The sequence below is a fragment of the Trematomus bernacchii genome, unplaced genomic scaffold, assembly GCF_902827165.1.
Source record: "Trematomus bernacchii unplaced genomic scaffold, fTreBer1.1, whole genome shotgun sequence".
NCBI classification, from domain to species: domain Eukaryota; kingdom Metazoa; phylum Chordata; class Actinopteri; order Perciformes; family Nototheniidae; genus Trematomus; species Trematomus bernacchii.
The window spans coordinates 2,285,821-2,307,275 of NW_022987668.1; the positions used below are offsets into that span (position 1 = coordinate 2,285,821).

Consider the following 21,455-nt stretch of genomic DNA (forward strand, 5'->3'; position numbering starts at 1 on the left):
GATCAATAACAAGGTCTAAAGTGAGCAGTGGCGAGCCGTCAGGGCCCTCTAGGCCCTCTGTGAGGGCCTAAGATATTCTAAAAAATAATATTTAAAAACATTTAAAAAATATATATTTTTTTTAAATATATATTTTTTTAATATTATTTTTGTTATATTTTTCATTAGTTTTACCAAAATAACTTGATTTAATTGTATTTAAAATAACATTTCCAAAGAAATAAATCCTTCGAATCTGCCTGTTCAGTCTCTGTTGAATGTGAAGGGTTACATGAAAGAAGCTCGTCTGGCCCTCTCTGCGATTCACAGAGGGCCCGCTATAGTAACTGAACGAGAGAGTAATGTCAAATGACAGTACAATTGACCAATCATATCTTCCCTCTAAATGGGTGGGTTTTATTATCGCGGACTTTATGACAAGTTCCGCCCGCTGTGAAACTTTTCTTGTTTCTATAGCAACAACAACTTCCTGTCAACAGCGTGAACTCGCCTTCAAAATAAAAGCATGCCAAATTACACTTAAGAAATACAACTGCAACGAAAGTAACAAACACAATGCAATATCATTTTCAATGTCAAAGAACACAAATTGGGTTCACAGGTGTTGTTTTGTGTGGTAGAGGGTCGCTGTCATTAATGCGTTTTGCACCCTGGGCCGTTGTTTTGATATTCCACTGAAGTATACGCTGTGATGTAATAACTATTTTTTTTCTTTTTTTCGAGGGAATTGGTGGGGGTCAGAGGGCCTAGGTATAAAGCTCACGGCTCGCCACTGAAAGTGAGACATTTAAAGCTGAAATGATTAAACATGTTCCCAAGCCGGCAGTGAGGGTCTCCGCTGACATGCAGTCCTGAGTCGAGCAGGTGTGGGCTGTGGGTTATCTTAGCCATATATATATATTTTTTAAAGTACACTCAGAAGACAAAAACGCCCCTTCTTTCTTAAAACTGCTATCTTTTACTTCTAAAGAATTAAGGTAGTCTGGTAAAAAAGAGAAAGGAAGTGACGTCGGTCTAGTTTCGTGACAGATAAAGCGGAAAACCACAAACCTCAGAGGCTGATGCTGCTGTGAGAAACAGATCTTCTTTCCATTTTGTTTTTTAACATGTACTAGCCTATATACTTAATTTAGAACTCACGGTGTAAAATATGAACTCTGGGAATACAATTCCAACACAAAAACGTATTTCTCATGATGAGAATCATCTTCTTCAAAAGAGGGAGTTCAATATTCTAAAAAAGAGAAAGGAAATGCTGTCAGGTGACACAAAAAGCAGAAAGCCACAGAACTGAGAGGCTGATGCTGGTGTGAAACAGATCTTCTTTCCGCCCTGCACTGAGCTGTGAACATGGGGGAAGTGGTCGTGTTTTCTCTGCTGTTGGCGGATCTGAGCGTTGCTTTTACTCAACAAACACCTACATACTTCACACAGGGCGGCAGTCTGACGCTAGACCTGAGGTCTCCTCCTTCTGAACGAATCACCAACATCCTGTGGCAGTTTAACCGCAATCACCTTCGAAACATCTCAAGACTCCGGCCCTCTCTCCCTGACCCCGTTGCAGAAACATTCATTCATACCTTCATCTCCTCTCGCCTGGACTACTGCAATGGAGTTCTGTTCGGGGTCACCAGCAAAGCCCTGGACAGGCTCCAGGCTCCTCACCTGCACTAAGCCCTGGCAACACATTACCCCCACCCTCATCCACCTTCACTGGCTCCCGGTCAAGTCACGCATCCAGTACAAACTCCTCCTGCTAACCTACAAATCTCTCCACTCCCTAGCCCCTGCATACATCTCTGACCTCCTTCAGCCCTACACCCCCTCTCGTCAGTCCCTGCTAGAGAGATGGTGTGGAGGAAACTTCTGTGTAGTAATGCATGGAGTCACCGACTCAGGAAGGAGACACGGTGAGAGTTGGAGCTTTGATGTCAAACACTGATGGGTTTATTCAGAGTATTCGGCCGGAGGATTCACATCACAAATCAAAGAGTCAGAGGTTCTGACCACACGGTAGAGTTGCCACGTCAATTCTGAAGAACCTCTCTCTATGCTAGACCTTTTAACAGGTTCACAGAGAATCAACATCTCTGAAGGAGTAGACTAAACACTGAATCATCTGCGTCCAACGCTCATGGCCTCAAGGATTTCACATCCGAGAGCCCACAAACACCGATAAAGAAATGCTTCAGTGTTCTCACAACAATTACCCTACGTGCCAGTCAAGTTGACCGGTCTCACACTGGTGACAACAACACATATGGCACCAAGGCCTTTCCTTAGAGGAGATAACATATGTCAGAGTAAAAGGTTAGATATCTAGAAGAATTATTCCTTAACAGTTCCTCTCTTTTTATCATTTTTGATAACCTTAAAACATTAGTCTAATAATTCTGGTCAATACTTAAATCAATAGGCGTCTTCAGATTCGAGTGTGGTCTCACCTTACATTCAATTACATCACAAAGTAGAGTAAGATTGAAACATTCAATCACAATGATTGATACAGGCAATCATAATAGGAAAAATTATCTCTCATCAGTGTTTGGAGCATCTTTTGTCAAAAGCATAATAATGAACACACATAAAACACAGATACATAATAGCAAAATATTTGTTTTAAACTAATATCTTTTATCATTTAAACCATTAGTTAATGTCATTTATCAAACTATAAAATCAAAACCAGAAACAGCTTAAAGATTTGCTTTAAGGCAATCACTAGTCAAAAGCATTTAAAACTTAGGATCATAAGAGATCCAGCTAAGGCATAACATTCACAGTGGTGATTTGATCAATCTGTAATCGGCAAAGTTGCAGTGTCCTCAATTTTTGGATTACTTTACGTTTACTTCATTATGCTTTAGTCAAGAGTAAGGCACTTAGTCTTAGAAAAAATCAATACATTCATTTTAATCAAATACAGTGTTCAAAATCTGAAAAGGAAAAATCAGATATTTGTCGTGTAGTGTAACAACCTGAAAGGGAAAAATTAAACATTCTTAAAACTTTAATTCATACATTTGTAAATACTACAACTGATCTGTACCAAATTAAGTCTATCAATTATTCTTATTAGCCATACTTACCTGAACATCTACTTATGGTACTTGGAAAGGGTTCTTTAAATTATACTTCTCTAATTTGAGGATCAAATATGCTACATAATTGTTATATTAATTATTATAAATATTTGTTTTGGGCCAAAACTGAAATTAATCTAGTACTTGAAACATCATTTTATGTCTGTCTGTGCATGGGTAATACATTAAAGAGTAGTGTTGTTAAGCCTGAGTGCTGGATGATTAAGGATATTAACATTATCTGTTATAATATTAGAAATACCTTATTCTTCAATACCTTATAATCTGAGAATATTTATTTATTAATTTTGTTTAGTGTGAAAATCTAATCTGATCTGACTAAATATATTTATCACCACTATTTAACACATGTCTGGTCATTGGAAATATAAAAAACAATCATTAATTGTACATCTTTAAACATCTGGTCATTCAATTCAAAGTTCATCTTTGTACAAGAGCTGGAAGAACATGTCCGTCAGGCTTCCTGACTCGTTCTCCTCCTCCCTTTATGACACCGAGTGTCTGGTGTGTAAAGGCATCCTGATACTGTAGATTAGCACTGAGGTGCTGATTGGCTCAAACTCTTCTTCATCAGAGCGCCATATTTCAACCCCCAATTGCTCTGCTTTTGTGTGGCTCATTCAGTGAGCACTGTAGCTGACCCCCCAGTGAGACGGAGGCTCATCTGCCGGTATTCCTTCTGCTATCTGCTTGAGAGCAACTGCGTATTCCTGATGCATCCAGGTGTCCCCCCCGTGATGGGAGAGGTTAGGAAGACATCAAACTCCTCCAAGAAACATGGAACATTGTATTATAGAAGCCTCTGAAACCCTCGCTCGTCCTGCAGGGTTGTCTGCTAGAGCCCACCGAGCAGAAAGATGAAGAGAAGAACCCCCTCTTATCAGAAAGGTGAAGAGAAGCATCCCATCTTATCAGAAAGGTGAAGAGAAGCATCCCATCTTATCAGAAAGGTGAAGAGAAGCATCCCATCTCGAACGGCCTCGTGCTTCCTTGCACGTGGCTGGGGGTGCTCTCTGCACCCGGAGAGTGTGACCCTCTCTCTCTGACCCTTGGCCTTGAGAGCTGTCCTAGTTATTGGGTTAACACCTGATAGGGATGGTTTTCTGAGTGAAGACAACTCAAAGTAATGGATTAGCACATTATCATTTAATTACAAAAATAGGATAGGCCCCTCAGAATTATTTGGGAGCCTTCCTGACACATGCACATTATCATTTTGAAGGTTTGTGTTAGCCATTTAACATGCAAGAATCATATACTCATCAGTCCTTAGCAGAGAAATGTTATTGTAAGTTAAAGGTGAGCTAGTCCCTGTGGATATAACCCCTTCTCAATGATTCTAAATGTATATTAATTCACCATTTACCTTTTGATAAAATATTAGTTTATCAGAAATATTTAGTCTCTTCCATAAAACATAGGTTTGAGAAATAAATTACCCAATATAAAATCAATTACTCAATATAATTGACTCTTCCCTCCCTTTTCTTACATATGGTACATATGAAATAATAACTTAGGAGTCTATTTAAGCATGGTATAGTTTATAATCTATTAATCGAGAAGACTCAGTATCACCTGTGTGCAGCTTACAAAAAGCCATTGTGATAAACATATATTATGCAGGAAATTGATACATTTGTTGAAAAACAAAGCATATCTGATTTGGGAGGAAAAGTTTCATCCCTTTAACATCTGAGTTATTACTGAAGGCATAGCATGAATGATATTGGGTGTCTGAGGGTGTCATTACTGAGAAATGTCAAACAAAATCAAAACCTTACATTTGAAAACAGGTTTGCATTCCTCCACTTAAGGTGACGTTATCATTGGAAACAATAAAAGCTAATTGTTTTGATGTAGAATCTATATATTGAATCGTTAGAGCAGAACAGAATGGTTGTATTGTAGCCTGAGTTTTGTGCAGCCTTCAGTTTTACCAGGTGGAAACATTGTCTATATAATGTGAATACATGTAGAACTAGACATTAAGAGACCCCTGACATTAGGCCTATTTGAACAATAGTAGGGGCTTTTACCAGCTCGCCAACTTACAGGCATCATAGCAGTATGAATAGCCTTAAAAACAACCCACTCTGCGGTAACGAGAGTCATGTATCTGAACCAAATGCCCTAAGTGAAGCCGTTAGTCTCATCTGACTGACCCAAGGGTTGGTGCTGGTGTGACAGGGAGGCTTCCAAGTGTTCATAGCAGATGTCATGCTTTCAGTTCATGGCTCAGTGGGGGGGAGCAGACCCATGTGAGACAGTATCAACGGCTGTAATGTTCAGTTTGAGGAGTGTCATTCTCTCTGGGAGCAGGAAATGGTGTCCATTCAGACCAGACCATTAATGTCATGTAGAGCAGCCATAGCATCTCTGTGACTGCACTCAGCCGGACTGCAGCAGGGCAGAACTTGGTGACTTTTAGTGAAGCCGTCCAAGGCCATAGACAAAATGGAACCACGTACTAACAAAAGGGACACAAGGTTATCAATGTCTCTCTTTACCTTTAGCCTAATTGTAAAACAAATTAGTGGAAGAAATGTGGAACACTAATCCATCATCATGTGACATTTAGAGTTAATTTAAATAATTACTTATGGGTTGAAGTCAAATTAACATTAACATTAGAACTAAAGTCAGTCAAAATTGGACTTGCACGGATCAGAATCTAATCAATACACCATTTTCCCAGCTCTGTAATGAAAAAGATATCAAGATTAGGTACATTACAGGAGTGTTAAAACATCCACACATGCACACTTATCTTATTCTAGTAGAGATTAGAGGACAGGTCTAATGTTGTGAACAAAATGATCAAGTCAAGTTATTTTATTTATTTTATCTTATGTACCACATTTAATTTAATAATTAATCTTAAATTACAAATAACTTTAAAGAAGGCAACCATTTACAATGTGGATAAGGTGACTACTTATCCAAAGTGTGTGTGTGTGTGTGGGTGTGTGAACAGCTTGTCTGCCCAAGGTTAAAACATTTGGGACAGCAGTGAGAATGTTATGAGAAACAATTTGTTGCTTAGACTGAACTCGAAAGAAGCTAGACTGGAACATTTGAAATAAATCAAAACACTTGTACATTAATTAAATACATTTGACATTTAGCTTGAGCTGGGTTCAATACTTTCTTTATGGTATTTAAATTGGGCTCAAGTAGAACCTTTACATGGATTTGGCTTGCAACACAAAGTGATACCGATCTCTGTCTGTTATGATTTGAAAGTCTCATGATTTAAAGTGTAGGGCTGTGAAGGAGAGGCCCTTGGAAAACAACATCTATTTTGTTTAACTGTAATTACTTATTGTAAAGAGATTGCAACATTATACTTTTTAAATAATTGCTCAATTCATTTAACACATTTATTATGCACACTGTAATGAAAACGTCAACAAATATATAGATCCTGGCTTAACCAGCGACCTTTACTCTTTTGTTTATAAGCTCGGTTTCAGAAAACTTGTCAGTAGTTTAACAACTATTAGAATTTTAGTAATGTCTCTGGAGACCAATTGGTTGATACGAGAAATCATTTGAAGCAGTTTAATAAAGAATGTTAAACTATATTTAAAACTGTAATTAAACTTCAACTTATATTAATTATCTGAATCCAGTGGCCAGTTGGAACAGATAATCAACAAAGTTTCCATTTTGCAGCAACAGCGCAAAAGGTTTCAACAATAATTTGTATTATGTCTGAGTCTAGTTCTGTCTTATCAGCTTTGTTTCGGAATGTGTTCAATACATTACGTTTTTTTCATTATTACCATACAATACATAGATTTAAGAATAAATGAAACAAATAATACAACATTGACCTAAAACAGCAGACAGATTTTGCCACCCTGACCTCCTCAGGCAGGGTTTTTTACGACCAGCAGTGATGCCTCTGAGGGTCTCAGGGTGCAGGACGGGGCATAGGGTTTATAAAAGGTCACAAACATATCTTAACATACCAGCAATACAATTTAAGAATGTATTCTTAAAGTAATATATTCTTCTCTTCTTCTTACACCTACAGCGCACACCCTGAACAGTGTGCTCCTTGTTTACATTTCCTCTGCACACTCAGATGCAGCGCACACCCTGAACAGTGTGCTTCTTGTTTACGTTTCCTCTGCACACTCAGATGCAGGACATAAAACACTCTTTTGCTATTTATTTTCATTTTGCAGCACATCTATACTACCAGAATTTTGCAAAACACTATATATTATTTATCTTTCTCAAGTCATTTACTTTTGGTGAGTTAACTAAAGCTTAGTTTATTTTACCCTGGCTATGGACTGATTCATTATTAGTTGTTACAAAACATGCACAAGACGGCGGTTAGACAAACCAATATAGACCCCTGATACAAACAATCAGACAAACAAACATGATGAACTCATAATAAACAACAATGCAACAGCAAAGTTCATCCAGCTCAATTTAGTCCGGATTAAAGAGGTTTCAGAGGGGGTAGGGACTATTTGATCTCTCCCAATGGGAACCCAGTGGGGTACCTTGACTCGTACCTCCACCCTTGTATACAAGTCCTTAGATCGGTGCCTGAAGACCGTCCAAGAGCAATAACTAGCTTATCCTCTTGCGACTCCACTATCCCTGCTCTAGTGGTGCTATGCCCCCCCGATCTGGAGCACATAGACTTTTTTCCTCTACCCTTTCTATCCGAAACCACACAGTTAACTGTAGTCCTACTCGACCAGCCTACACACCTCCCATCATGCTCATCCCAATGATGAAACACAGTTTTGCTCTACACTTGCATACCACTGCCCACCCATGATCAATTAGCCTATAATTTTATGTATGCACCCCGGACCGACATCAGCTCCTCAGCAATGTAGGGAGCCTGTCGCATCAGGTAATGCACGCACCTCGCACCTGCCAGCACGTCGTAAATGGCCACAAGCCACGAGAGTGCTTTTAAACCGTCTCGTTTTTAATAGAGACGGCGGTGGTGTGAGTTAAAGTTATAGACAAAAGCTGTGATTTTCTCCCTCTGAGTTCATTTCACCAGCTCATGCAGATACGGGGAGGTATTTGACACACATTCCCCGGAGCCGCAGCAGCTGGAGCCGTGTTTTTTTTAGAGGCGCTGGGGGTAATATCTCTGGCTGCTTTAGTTAACTGCTAGTGTTGGCCGCTGAAACCCCCGGAATCTCGGCGATTTGTTCATTACAAATCTCTATTTTGATTTCACACAGAAGTTCCACTTTACTGCTGCCCTCATTAAGGTTTTTTTTAAACATCTCCGTGTATGCCTGCACGGCACATACGTCCGAGCATCACACACAGAGGGAACCAGCCAAGACAGAGTCCCTGGATGATCCCCTGGGGTTACTAGCCCCAAATGTTCATTAACCAAAACGAAACGCAGCCGCTTAGCTTCACAGATAATTTTAGGATACCGTCAATCACAGATTCTGGTAAGGCAATGTCCAAATGTAGATTTGAAATCACACTTACCAGTCTCTGAAGATCTGTTGGTATCCTGCCGACAACGCCAATTTGTGGAGGAAACTTCTGTGTAGTAATGCATGGAGTCACCGACTCAGGAAGGAGACACGGTGAGAGTTGGAGCTTTGATGTCAAACACTGATGGGTTTATTCAGAGTATTCGGCCGGAGGATTCACATCACAAATCAAAGAGTCAGAGGTTCTGACCACACGGTAGAGTTGCCACGTCAATTCTGAAGAACCTCTCTCTATGCTAGACCTTTTAACAGGTTCACAGAGAATCAACATCTCTGAAGGAGTAGACTAAACACTGAATCATCTGCGTCCAACGCTCATGGCCTCAAGGATTTCACATCCGAGAGCCCACAAACACCGATAAAGAAATGCTTCAGTGTTCTCACAACAATTACCCTACGTGCCAGTCAAGTTGACCGGTCTCACACTGGTGACAACAACACATATGGCACCAAGGCCTTTCCTTAGAGGAGATAACATATGTCAGAGTAAAAGGTTAGATATCTAGAAGAATTATTCCTTAACAGATGGTACTTTCCTGGGGAGGAAAAGATTCCAATTTCTGATTGGCTGGGCGAATTGCAAACCACTCCCCGTAAAACTCCGAAAGGTTTTGTGAAGCCGCCATTTTATTTGCTCGCATTAGCATTATTAGCATTAGCATTAGCCCAGCGCACCAACGGAGAGAGACTAAGTTATGGCAACACAAAAGAAAACATGGGAGCGGTGGAGATGAGGAGGTGTCGGCGCTTCTGGCGATTCTGGCCGGGGGGCTCCGGGACTTCGGGTGGCAGTATACACAGTGAAGATGTTTGCGACCTGCCAGTAAACCCAAAGCAGAAGAAGAAGTGACGTCAGCGGCTTCATTTGCGTAATCCTCCCTCAGGGACTTATTCCGGTGTGAACGTGATCTACTAGATAGTTCAGGAATTAAAGAGTTCCGGGGAACTAAGTTCCGGGAACTATTCCTGGGGAAAGTACTTGGTGTGAAAGCACCTATTGTATCAATGTTACGTCTTGAGAGGGTTATTTGTGAATATACTACGTTTTGCCCGGTCGACCAACGTAGCTATTACATGTTTTTGTGTGAGACTGGGTAGTCATGACCGTCACCGAGGAAGAGCATGGACACGTGGAGAACTTCACCTGCAGGATGAATAACGCAGTAAGTGAGGAAGATAGTGAAGCCGGCATGATTCTGTTCCTCCATGCAGACTCTGGACTCCGGATCGAAGTGTTGGGCGCTGTGATCAAAGCACTGGCTTCCTCCCTGCTGGGGGCCGGGGTGTTCGCTGTGTGGAGGAACAGAGAGACTCTCAGGAGACTGATGTGTCCGTGTCACAACAGAGAGCGTGATTAGGAAAACGAAGCCTCTTAAACACCTGAACTTTTGAAAGAACATCCATAACATTCATCCAGTTGCAACTTACAAATTATTTATCTAATATATCATATTCCAATTACTTGTATATAGACTCTCCTTGCACTATTTCTATTCTATTTTATGTGTATTTACTTGCACTATCTTATCTGTTTTATTGTGTTGCACTGTTGGAGGAGCCTGTGACCTAAGATGTCATAATATGATATAATATATATAATATGTTACATTAAAAGCCTTGAATCTTAAACAGGATTAAATCATGTCAGCCCTCAGAGCCTCGAAGAGCAGTGTGTTGGCAGTCAAATATGAAATAAATATATACAAGTCCAGCTCATGCCACCTACAGAAGTTCTCCGATGACTCCTCCATCGTCAGCTGCATCACAGATGACAACGAGGAGGAGTACAGGGACCCCGTGGAGAACTTCGTAGGCTGGTGTGACAACAATCACCTCCAAGGAGCAGGTGTGCACAAGAAAAAAATGATGTGTAACAGAAAGTAGTTTTGTCTTTTGTTCCTCGTGAGGACAGATGAGGTAAAAAAAAGATTTGTGTGTGAAATGTAAAAATATTTTTAGATATTATTAAAAAAATTACATACAGTTTCTTAGATTTTAGAAAACAAAATCCATGTTTAATGAAATATAAAAAATGTGGTTGTGTTGTTCTGTGTGTATTTCCTAATCTAGCGGGTCCCCAAAGCTTCAATTAAGAAAAGAAAATAACTGTAAAGAAAAGTTGCTTGTTGCTTCCTTTTCGTCAGTATATTTTTGTATAAAAAAAGAAGATATTTGAGTAACAGCCAGGTGGGGGAAGTACTCAGATCTTGTACTTGAGTAAAAATATAAGTACCTCCTACCTAGTGTAGGAATACTCTGTTACAAGTAAAAGTCCTGCATTCAAAATGTTACTGAAGTATAAGTACAAAAGTATTAGCATCAAAATATACTTAAAGTAACACTCATTGTGCAGATTGGTCCATTTCAGAATAATATATATGATGGTAAAGTTGCAGCTAGTTGTAATGACTTTGTATACTGCAGGGTAGCTTGTGCATTTACTCCAGGTGGAACTAAAGTCTGATTTAACACTTGATTATATTTCACATTATTAAAAGAAATCTGCCTAGTAACAAAAAGTATTAAATAAATGTAGTGGAGTAAAAGTACACGATTTACGTCTGAACTGAAGTGGAGTAGAAGTACAAAGCAGCAAATCATTGAAATACTCAAGTACAAGTACCTCAAACGTATACTTAAGTACAGTACTTGAGTAAATGTACTTAGTTACTTTACACCACTGAACAACCCACATATAATTATACCAAATGCCCGAAAAATAAACCAGAAAGCAGCCGGATATATCTGGAGCGATGATGTTTTTATTTCAACTCGTAGGTACATATTTACTGATTGCACACAAATGATACCAGGCTACATGTATGTTGTTCACACGTTAGCACGACACGGAGAACACTTACATCAACATGACAACAGACATGCACAAACGAGGCAGTGACGTGGAGGGGGGCGGGGCGAACACAAAGAACCAACCAATCACAACGAGGCGATATCACTGACTCAGGGGTTGAGGAAAAGACAGCGGGTGACAGAGGAACGACAGGTAAAGGAGAGGGGAGTGAGAGGAGGGAGGAGAGGGGCTATTACCTAAAATATTCAGACAGATCGACACACTGAGTACCTTAATAAACAATGATTTCAGTATCGACAATAAATATCTCATAAATAACATCCGTTTTAATAACATATATTTTCTTATATGTGATATGAGCTGCACGCCATCCCATCAAATAGTGTTATAATTCACACACACTCTCACACACTCTCTCACACACACCTGTGGAGCAATACTGAAGGAGCAGGGACACAGGGGGGGTTCAAAGGTGATGCTTAGCTATTGGGGGGTCACATGCAGACTGATATGTACAACTGTAAACTCCCTCAGTCTCCCCCTCCCTCCCCATTCATCTTTCTGTGTTTTTTTTAAACCTTTCTTCCACCAAAAACACTCCCTTCATCCTCCCCCCTTTACCACCCCCTCTACCCTTGTCTGCCCCCTTTATATTTTAAATGATTTCTTCTCTATTTCAGGTCCCCGGCGTCTCCCTGGATGGTCTTTTTGATGCGCAGCAGCATCGTGGTCAGCCATTGGTCCAGACGTGACACTGAGTCGTACTCCTTCACCGCCTCCGTGAACGCCTCGCTGTTCTGCTCCTCGTGGGCGTCTAGGAGTTTCTGTGGCAGGAAACACACAAGACTTTAAAGGTCACCTATTGTGCAAAATCCACTTCTTCATGTCTCTTCTACATCAACATGTGTCCCCTCTGTGTAAAGAGATTCTGAAAGTTTCAGGAAAAAAGATTCTCTCTCTTTTTGTCCTGATCCATTTCTATAAAAACCTGTCTGAAAATGAGCTGATCAGATTTTGGCCACTTTATGATGTCATAACGATTTGTTGGCTTGTGTAACCATTAGCCCCCCCCCCTTATCACCTGAATCTCCTCCTAGAGCACCATTGTGTTCTTTTTAACCAAATCTCTCTCAGAGGGGCGTGGGGAGGGGCTCCTTATTTTCATCTAAAGTAACAGACAGAGAATCAGCACTTTGGAAACAGGGCTGAAACAGAGGGGATTATGGGATGCTGCAATGATCTGTTTGGTGTTTCAGCCAATCAGAGACAGGCTCTGGATATATCTGAGACCTGTGATATATTGATGAAAAACAGTATGGGACCTTTAATAGAGAGGCACAGCGATGACAGACATTTTGACCTAGGAGTTAACTGCCCCGATCTCACCATGTTCAAAATCACAAATCAAAACTCACCTCTTCAGAACTGCTTTAATCTGTAATTAATGTTGTGTTTTATATATTTTAAATGTGTTGTTTTTATGAATTTCTACTCTGTAAAGTGTCCTTGAGTTTCAAGGAAAGCGCTCTATAAATAAAATGCATTATTATTAAAGGGTTCCCTGCACAAAAAGCCACTAGGATTTCTCCCTAGGATTTTGGATCTCTGTGGCAAACACACATTTATGATACTTATATGTTTTGTTCAGCAGGATAATCTCCACTTATTAACACCACTTTGTGATTTTTGAAGTGTAAATGCAATTGGTACAAGTAAATGCTAACGTTAGGCTATAAAGGAACTACATCATGGTAGCATGGCTGTGCATCATCACCGCTCAGCTAAAGGCGGCTAATGTGGGGTGTGGTGACATTTAGTCGTCTCATGTAGACACTGGTTAGCAACCGCCGTTTGTAAATTCACCAGTGAGGTATTTAGTGACATATTTTATGTTATAGAGATCAAAGTGAGAATCTCTTCAGCTTGTGTTAACCACAGACCTTATTTCATGCTTCTAACCAACAACACGTTAAAAAAAAACCTTGATTAAAGTCATTTCCTGTACATCGCTGCAGCAAGGTGAGAAGTTAACCCAGCAGAGAACAACAAAAAAACATAATTTTTATAAAAATGAACTACCATTAACTGTAGCCACACAAGATATTAACATTGAGTGACAGTGTGTGAGCATAATGAAATGTTTTTAGTTTTAAATCCTCGTTTACTCGGCCATGTTTCTGCAAATCAGCGATATGACTTTCAAATGCTGTGACGTAGGAGCGCTCATATGGTATAAAAAAGTGTATTTATATATGCAATACATTTACCTTTAAGAGTTTCAGCTCTCTGGAGTCTGAGTAGGCTGGAAACATCTCCTCATACTTCTCTATGGCCAACTGCAACACACACACACACACACACACACACACACACACACACACACACACACACACACACACACACACACACACACACACATTGAAGGAGAGATTGAAAGGTTAAAATAGTACATAACTGTCACCAGACATCTGTATCTCAGGACGTATATGTGTAAGTGGTGTTTTCTTTCTGTGTGTGTGTGTGTGTGTGTTACCTTGGCATTCAGTTCGTCCACGATGAAATGACACAGTGAAGCCTTGAAGAAATACTCTTTGGCGTTATACTTTAACAGAGGATTGTCCATGGTGTTCATAGCAACCTGGAACAAGAGGTGGAAGAAGAAGTACTCAGATATCATACTTCAGTACCAAATGCTCTGTATGTGATGATTACTTCCATTCTTGCAAGGATAAAAAATACATGTATCCTGATTATTGAAGCTCAAGCCGGTGACGAGTGATATTTTTCTAACAATAAATAATGAATGACCTGTTCGTATATTTCGATAGCTTTGGGGTACTGTTCCAGCTGAGCGCTGTAGTGTCCGACCTTCAGGAGACATTTGTTGGCTGAGCTGGAAACACACAGACAAAGAAAAGCCATCATGTATTCCGTGTATCACTATTACATCTTAGTATTTCCCGAGCTGAGCTTTCAAAGAAGTCTAATTTAGATAATGGATGATGCAAAAGGTCATCAGGCTTGTTGCAACAAGGGAGCATGAGTCAGCATTACTCAGCAATTATTCAGCAAAATGTTAATGAGTCTTCTTCCAGTGCACCGTCAGCATCAAACTTTACTGCAACACTATATCTGATTAGAATATAATATACTTATATTCATGCACCATCATGCATTTTCATAACAACGATTATACTTCGTTATAAATACATCTTGCACATTACATTAACTTTTTTTCTAGCACTATGCAGCTCCTTTCAATATAAAAATAACCCTTTTTGATGCATTTTTCAATTTTTTCAATTGTATTTTTTATTATTTTGTCATATATTGCTTAAAAGGGGACTTTAACAATCACTCAATTCTTTAATTAGTTGCATATCAATGCTCTGCTGCCAAATTGTATATTTCAACTAATGGGGCGATGCCTGCGAGCTAGTTCAGGCAGTCAACTCGAGCACCAATCATACATTAACACGTGACGCACCTCGTCCCTCTTACAACCAACCAAACACATTCTCCTAAACATGCCGCTCTATTTAAGCTGCCAGGTCTTCCTGCCTCTGCCTCGCTATGCTGCTGCTGCTGTGTTCACTTGCTATTGCTACGTTCATGTTCCTGCTGCTGTGTTTCATGTTGTTGCTGCTCGCCTGCCCCCCCCACCATCCCAGCTTCCATCCCAGCTTCCACCCCAGCTTCCACCCCAGCTTCCACACCAGCTTCCACACCAGCTTCCACCCCAGCTTTCACCCCAGCTTCCACACCAGCTTCCACCCCAGCTTCCACCCCAGCTTCCACCCCAGCTTCCACCCCAGCTTCCACCCCAGCTTCCACACCAGCTTCCACACCAGCTTCCACCCCAGCTTCCACACCAGCTTCCACACCAGCTTCCACCCCAGCTTCCACCCCAGCTTCCACCCCAGCTTCCACCCCAGCTTCCACACCAGCTTCCACACCAGCTTCCACCCCAGCTTCCACACCAGCTTCCACCCCAGCTTCCCCCCCCAGCTTCCACCCCAGCTTCCACCCCAGCTTCCACCCCAGCTTCCACCCCAGCTTCCACCCCAGCTTCCACCCCAGCTTCCACACCAGCTTCCACCCCAGCTTCCACACCAGCTTCCACCCCAGCTTTCACCACAGCTTTCACCACAGCTTCCACCCCAGCTTCCACCCCAACTTTCACCACAGCTTTCACCACAGCTTTCACCACAGCTTCCACCTGTAGGCTCGGGGATAGTTATCTAACCATCACTCCGAGCCTAGAGGCCAAACTCAAACTATATGCTGCTTCTAATAAACATATTAGGAAACACGTGAGTTGTCTGACTGAAATCTATTTAGCTCTTTTTAATGCATTTGTAAGTTTTATGAAATAATGTACCTGTTAGATTCCTCTCCCTTGTAGTAGTCTGCTGCCTGCTCATAGTGGGCAATGGCCTGAAAGACACATATAAAACAGAAGATGATGACTTCAATTCAACAAAAACATATAAAAAAAAGGTTAAAAATTGAGTACAGAAAACAGAAAATAATGATTTTCCCCTTCACGTACCTTCTCGATATCGACCAGCTCGGCCTCGTAAATCTCGGCTATAGTGATGTGATGTTTTGCTGCGATGGTAAACCGACCCTGTAGCATGAGACAAAGATAAGAGGTATTATTCAATATTCATAAGAAGCCTTTAATAGAATGGAGCAGGGATTTCCTGTTTCTGAAGTGGACCCTGAAGGTAGCATCTCCCTGGTTCCCTACACAGAAAGCCAATGGGGTTTTTCCATTTGGATTATTGGAGAAAATAAACAATCTGGCAAACCAATGTTTATGATACTTACAAGTTTTGTTCAGAAGGATAATCTTCACATATTAACACCAGTTTATGATTTTTGAAGTATAAAGTTAACGTTATAAATGAAATACAGTACAATCACATGGTTTCACGTCAATAGCGCTAAGCTAAAGGTGGCTAATGTTCAGGGTTCCTGACGTATTTTATGTGGTAGAACAAAACGTTAAAATCTCTTGGGCTTGTGTTAACCACAGACCTTTTTCAGTCCTCCAACCAAAAACACATTAAAATAACTATTGACTTCAAGACGAGGGAACAGGAAGTGCTAAAATGCTGACTCATTACCCAGTTAAGGACTCATTCCTGCACCCCTCCTTGGTTGAAGGCTTACCATATCGGTGTAGATGTCAATGGCCTGGTTTAGACAGTTGATGGCCTCTGGAAGAAGACAGATAAGAGAGAAAGGAGGTTAAAATACTTTCAAAAGATCATATTTATTTATTTGCTGTTCTCAGTTTGTGTCTTCATGGTCAATTGTAACACATTGGATAAAAGCATCAGCTAAATGTAATGTTATGTTGTAAATCCAAGAAGAACTGAAGAGTTTCCTCCCCGGCGGCTATCACCTGCTAACCCGTAGTATTTCATTAAATCACAGTGAGGCTGCAGCAGCATGATATCATTTTTCCTCGAGCAAACCGAGTTTAATCTTTGAATGAAACCTCCTCAGGGTCCTGACTCTGATCCACAGGCTTCCCCTCGAGTCTTACATTAAAATATGAAGAGAGGTAAATTCACACCAGTAGTGGAAAAACTACTCAAATACTGAAGTAAAAGGTCTAATACCACAGTGTACAAATTATCTTCTAATCTGTGACACGGTTAAATTGAATACTCCATTCTCATTGGTCAATCTGGACATTCCATAGGTCTGCTAATTTTCGATAACAGACCGTTGCTAAAGAGAACAGACCGTTGCCAAGGAGGATCAAGGGACTATGTGCAGCTGACGTTAAATTGATAAGATGATACATAGTAGCAGAAAAAATGAAAAAAAGTCCTGTTTTCAAATGTTTTTAAGTAGAAAGGAGAAAAATACAAGTATCAAAAGGTAAATAAAAATAGCAAAAGTAAAAGTAAACTTAAATTTGGAGATAATGAAATATAAACAGATGAGATATACCTGAGATTTGTGTGTGTGTGTGTGTGTGTGTGTGTGTGTGTGTGTGTTTGCTCACCCTGTGGGTCGGCCTTCTTGAAGGCGTTGCCGGCGTCGACAAAGCTGGTGGCCGAGTCCAGTTTGTTCTGCAGCTGCATGTGGAGCCGAGCGGCCTGACAGAACGCATTCCCTGCGGCTACACACACACACACACACACACACACACACACACACACACACACACACACACACACACACACACACACACACACACACACACACACACACACACACACACACACACACACACACACACACACACATCATCAAAACACACATCTAAGCCTCTAAATTCTGCACAGCGTGAGCTATTATTGGCACATCTGCCCTATCTGGCGCAAACACTCATTCCTGCAGCCATGAAACGTCATATCTTATCACCATACTGTCCTAAATTTCCATAAAATAATCCACGGTGTGTGTGTGTTTGTTTGTGTGTGTTTAATTATCATATTTCTGTATGTGGTATTACAACTGAATCATTATATCCTGTTGGATAAACGTGTAGGTGTTTGCTTATTTTAGCAGAGATGTATCTGTTTATTCTTTCAGAGCGCAGTGGGAATAAGTGAGGTTAATATGTGTGTGTGTGTGTGTGTGTGTGTGTGTGTGTGTCACCTACCACTCCAGTTCTTTGCCATCTTAAACATGTTGGCTGCTCTGGCGTAGATTTCACAGGCATCCTCCACTTTATGGTTCCCCCTATAACACACACACACACACACACACACACACACACACACACACACACACACACACACACACACACACACACACACACACACACACACACACACACACACACACACACACACACACACACAGACCACAGAGTCAAAGAAAATCAACCATTTATTTAATACATTTGTTTGACTGTTAAATGTATTGTTGCAAACTCAGATATATAGCAGCATTTGTAACACTGTTTATGAGGCATAACTATGACGTTGTTATTTAACTTGGGTGACATCACTGCAGAGGTCAGCAGAGGAAACGTTCACCCTGCAGCTGAGAGAAATCTGTTCCTCCTATGAAGCATTCATCCTTTATCTGATTCTTGCCTCATGTATATTTGATCATGTGATATAGTATGAACCTAGAGCTATGCAAGTCTTTGACGAGGAACAAACAAATGGAGCACAACTAGAAACAGAACCAGGTTACACGTTTGAAAGCGATTAATGTGCGTTTGCCATAATAGAGTTATGTTAAATGTGACGTACACACACACACACACACACACACACACACACACACACACACACACACACACACACAAACACACACACACACCATTATTGAATCAATGAAGTTAATGTCTCTCTGTGCAGAAGTAGATTGAAGGAGGCTGAAGTCTTCCATTATGTTTTTTTAAAGGGGCCCTCTCTTGTTCATTTTCAGGGTTAGGGTTAGGTTGGCTTTTTTTCTACATATGACCTTCACAACCTGTCAAAACCAATACATCCAAGTCTGCTTCCTATCGTCAGGACTGAGGCTCATTAGAAACATCGTCCACGCATGTTGTGAAAACAGATGGGACCCATTTCTGTTGTTGAGGATACTGGCTATAAACAGACAGCTTATTACATTTAAAACTAACAATACTTCATTGTGTTAAAGCTGTTTTGATGCCTGAGGTTTTAGTTGTTTTCTTGTGGTTATTAATAAGGGTGTAAGTATACATCAATGTGCATTGATTCTATGATTAAGGATGTTATGACATCATGCAGAGTGAAATTATCGATACATCTTTCATGTGCCACCATTCATCTCCATTTGAATCGGATCGAAATTGAGGCCGACTGTGACGTCAGAACAAATCGATATATATCAGTAATCTATATTCTATAAAATTGTAATTTAGTTATTTAGATTTCTGATATTTGAGTTGGTCTATAACACCGTAGTCACCCTGATTTTATGGATGAATAAAATAAATGATGGCTAAAGCTAACAATTGATCAATCTGTCGGTTATTTTCTTTACTAACGGTTTGCTTTGATACAGTCCAATAAAAGTAAAACATGTCCCAATGTGACATCTTCACATGTCATTACGTTGGTTTTATGAAAGACTTAGATGTTTTATTGATTGAAAAAATTGTTGTAAATTCATTTTCTGTTAATTGTTATATCGTTATATCTATTTTGACGTGAACATACATGTAGAAAATATAAAATTGTACTACTCAACATCATTATGAGGTAGGATATATAGATCCTACAGCTTCCTCAAATCAATAATGCAGCCGTTATCCCTCTTGGAAAGGACCAATCAATACATTTATCAATCAACCAATCAATCAACCAATCAATCAACAAATACATATCATATCATCACATTTATATAACAGTGTTTCCATTTAACATGTAAACATACGCCCCTCCCACACATGAAGGCCCCCCATCCGCTCACACACACACACACACACACACACACACACACACACACACACACACACACACACACACACACACACACACACACACACACACACACACACACACACACACACACACACACACACTCATCCCCCGCACCCCCTCCGATGGTTCCCCGCACACCGGCCTCTGCGCTGCTCTCCCCGCCTCCCCGCACCTCTTCCCCGGCCTCACGCTCGACGCTCCCCGCGCTACATCATCGATGTGTCACATTTACATTCTCCACGAAGCGCGAGCCACATTACCCGCGAGGACAGCTCATATCTTTTTGGGGATACAGCTGACGAACCATGACAGCAAAATCTTGCAATGTCACACAGAGGAAGATAAATCATGCTCAGACTAAATTATATAAATGAATAAGAACAATGCAGGGTTACATCTGGCCTCTGCAGAGACGCATCACTATTATTATAAGGATATTATATTATTAAAGCCCCCGAGATTTTGGGATAAGCAGCAGCATTTGACAGGCTTTGAGAGGCCCTGTGTGCACGAATCCAAAATGACAGAGGGAGGTAAACAGAGACAAGATTACCCGAACATCCCCCCGAGGAAGGATCCGGACGCTTTGACCTTCTTGTCGGCCTCAGCTATCAGCTGCATGGCCTCCTTCTCTTTTCCGGAGTTATCCATGTCTGGGTCTGCCTCTGGAGGAGAAGCTGGAAGAGATCAGGCCGATGTTCCGCAGTGGAGAAGAGGAGCAGAGGAGCAGAGCTGTGGAGGAGGAAGAGGAGGAGGAGGAGGAGGAGATGAGTGTCTGCTGGGGTGCTGATGCTGAGGGGCTGCAGCTCTTTTTCTACGGAGAGAGAGGAAGGACATCCGGGGATCATTGCTGACATCTGCTGGGGAAGAAGGGGAGTGCAACTGTGTGGTGCAAAATGTGACAATCGTAAATAGACTTGACCCAAAACAAAGGCCTATATCTGACATTTGAGTATTTTCTTTTGTCCTTAACAATGATGAAAATACCAATATATATAAATGCCATCTCACTGGAGGGGAAATCTAGTATCTACTGAGGGTATCTATGGAGTATCTAAAGAATGCACAATATTAAATCACAGAGTACTCCATAATACAAATATCTATAAGTAAACAATATTAACATATGATTCTTTGTACATTATAAAAGTGTGTTTTTCTCTATAGCAGTGGTGAGGTGCTGCCCGAACCAAATATACATTTCTACCTTTTGCACAACAAAATTAAAAGTAAAGAGTTTGCTTCTTCTTTCAAAAATGTTTATATGAATACATATGCCATCTGTTGGAAGCTATTGGGAATGCCACAGTCTTGTCCAATGTCACTTACCTCTACTGGTATCTGGTCATGAAGAAAATATTTGTCCAGGTTTATTCGCTTATAAATATTTGTTTGTCTTTCAGGAAACTCAATGTCTCAGCTTACATGGAAACGTTTTTTACATCATTCGCAGTTTTTACAATAAAGACAAGTTTAATATCTGCGGATCATTGCTGACATCTGCTGGGATTATTATGGGACAGCAGCTGTGTGAGAATACTCTGTAATATGGGGAAATTGTGATGAGCTCCATTCGTTTTTACAAAAAGGAAAACTTTGATAG

General features: G+C 40.6%; 1 protein-coding gene across 2 annotated transcripts; it reads right to left on the reverse strand.

The window, feature by feature from the left end:
* Nucleotides 1–11,348: 11,348 nt before the first annotated feature.
* On the reverse strand, nt 11,349–20,687 carry napba (N-ethylmaleimide-sensitive factor attachment protein, beta a). Of its 2 annotated transcripts, XM_034135965.1 has the most exons (10): nt 20,406–20,687; nt 18,049–18,128; nt 17,446–17,562; nt 16,599–16,645; nt 15,973–16,050; nt 15,802–15,857; nt 14,229–14,313; nt 13,954–14,058; nt 13,688–13,756; nt 11,349–12,244 (listed from the first exon to the last, which is right to left on the reverse strand). In XM_034135965.1, exons 1-10 carry the CDS (start codon nt 20,501–20,503, stop codon nt 12,092–12,094), a joined length of 888 nt encoding a protein of 295 aa, XP_033991856.1. In that variant the 5' UTR covers nt 20,504–20,687; the 3' UTR covers nt 11,349–12,091. The 2 variants fall into 2 exon arrangements, with proteins under 2 accessions (XP_033991856.1, XP_033991857.1); XM_034135966.1 differs by lacking the exons at nt 16,599–16,645; nt 18,049–18,128; nt 20,406–20,687 and having other exon boundaries at nt 17,446–17,553.
* Between the last annotated feature and the right edge of the window lie 768 nt (nt 20,688–21,455).

Excerpts from the sequence above, each read along its gene's own strand:
- napba (XM_034135965.1), bottom strand. The coding sequence starts at position 20,503 with ATGGATAACTCCGGAAAAGAGAAGGAGGCCATGCAGCTGATAGCTGAG. Across the intron at positions 18,129-20,405 it reads TTCCTCGGGGGGATGTTCGG|GGGGAACCATAAAGTGGAGG; the intron begins GTAATCTTGTCT and ends TGTGTGTTATAG. Across the intron at positions 16,646-17,445 it reads CAAGAAGGCCGACCCACAGG|AGGCCATCAACTGTCTAAAC; the intron begins GTGAGCAAACAC and ends GTCTTCTTCCAG.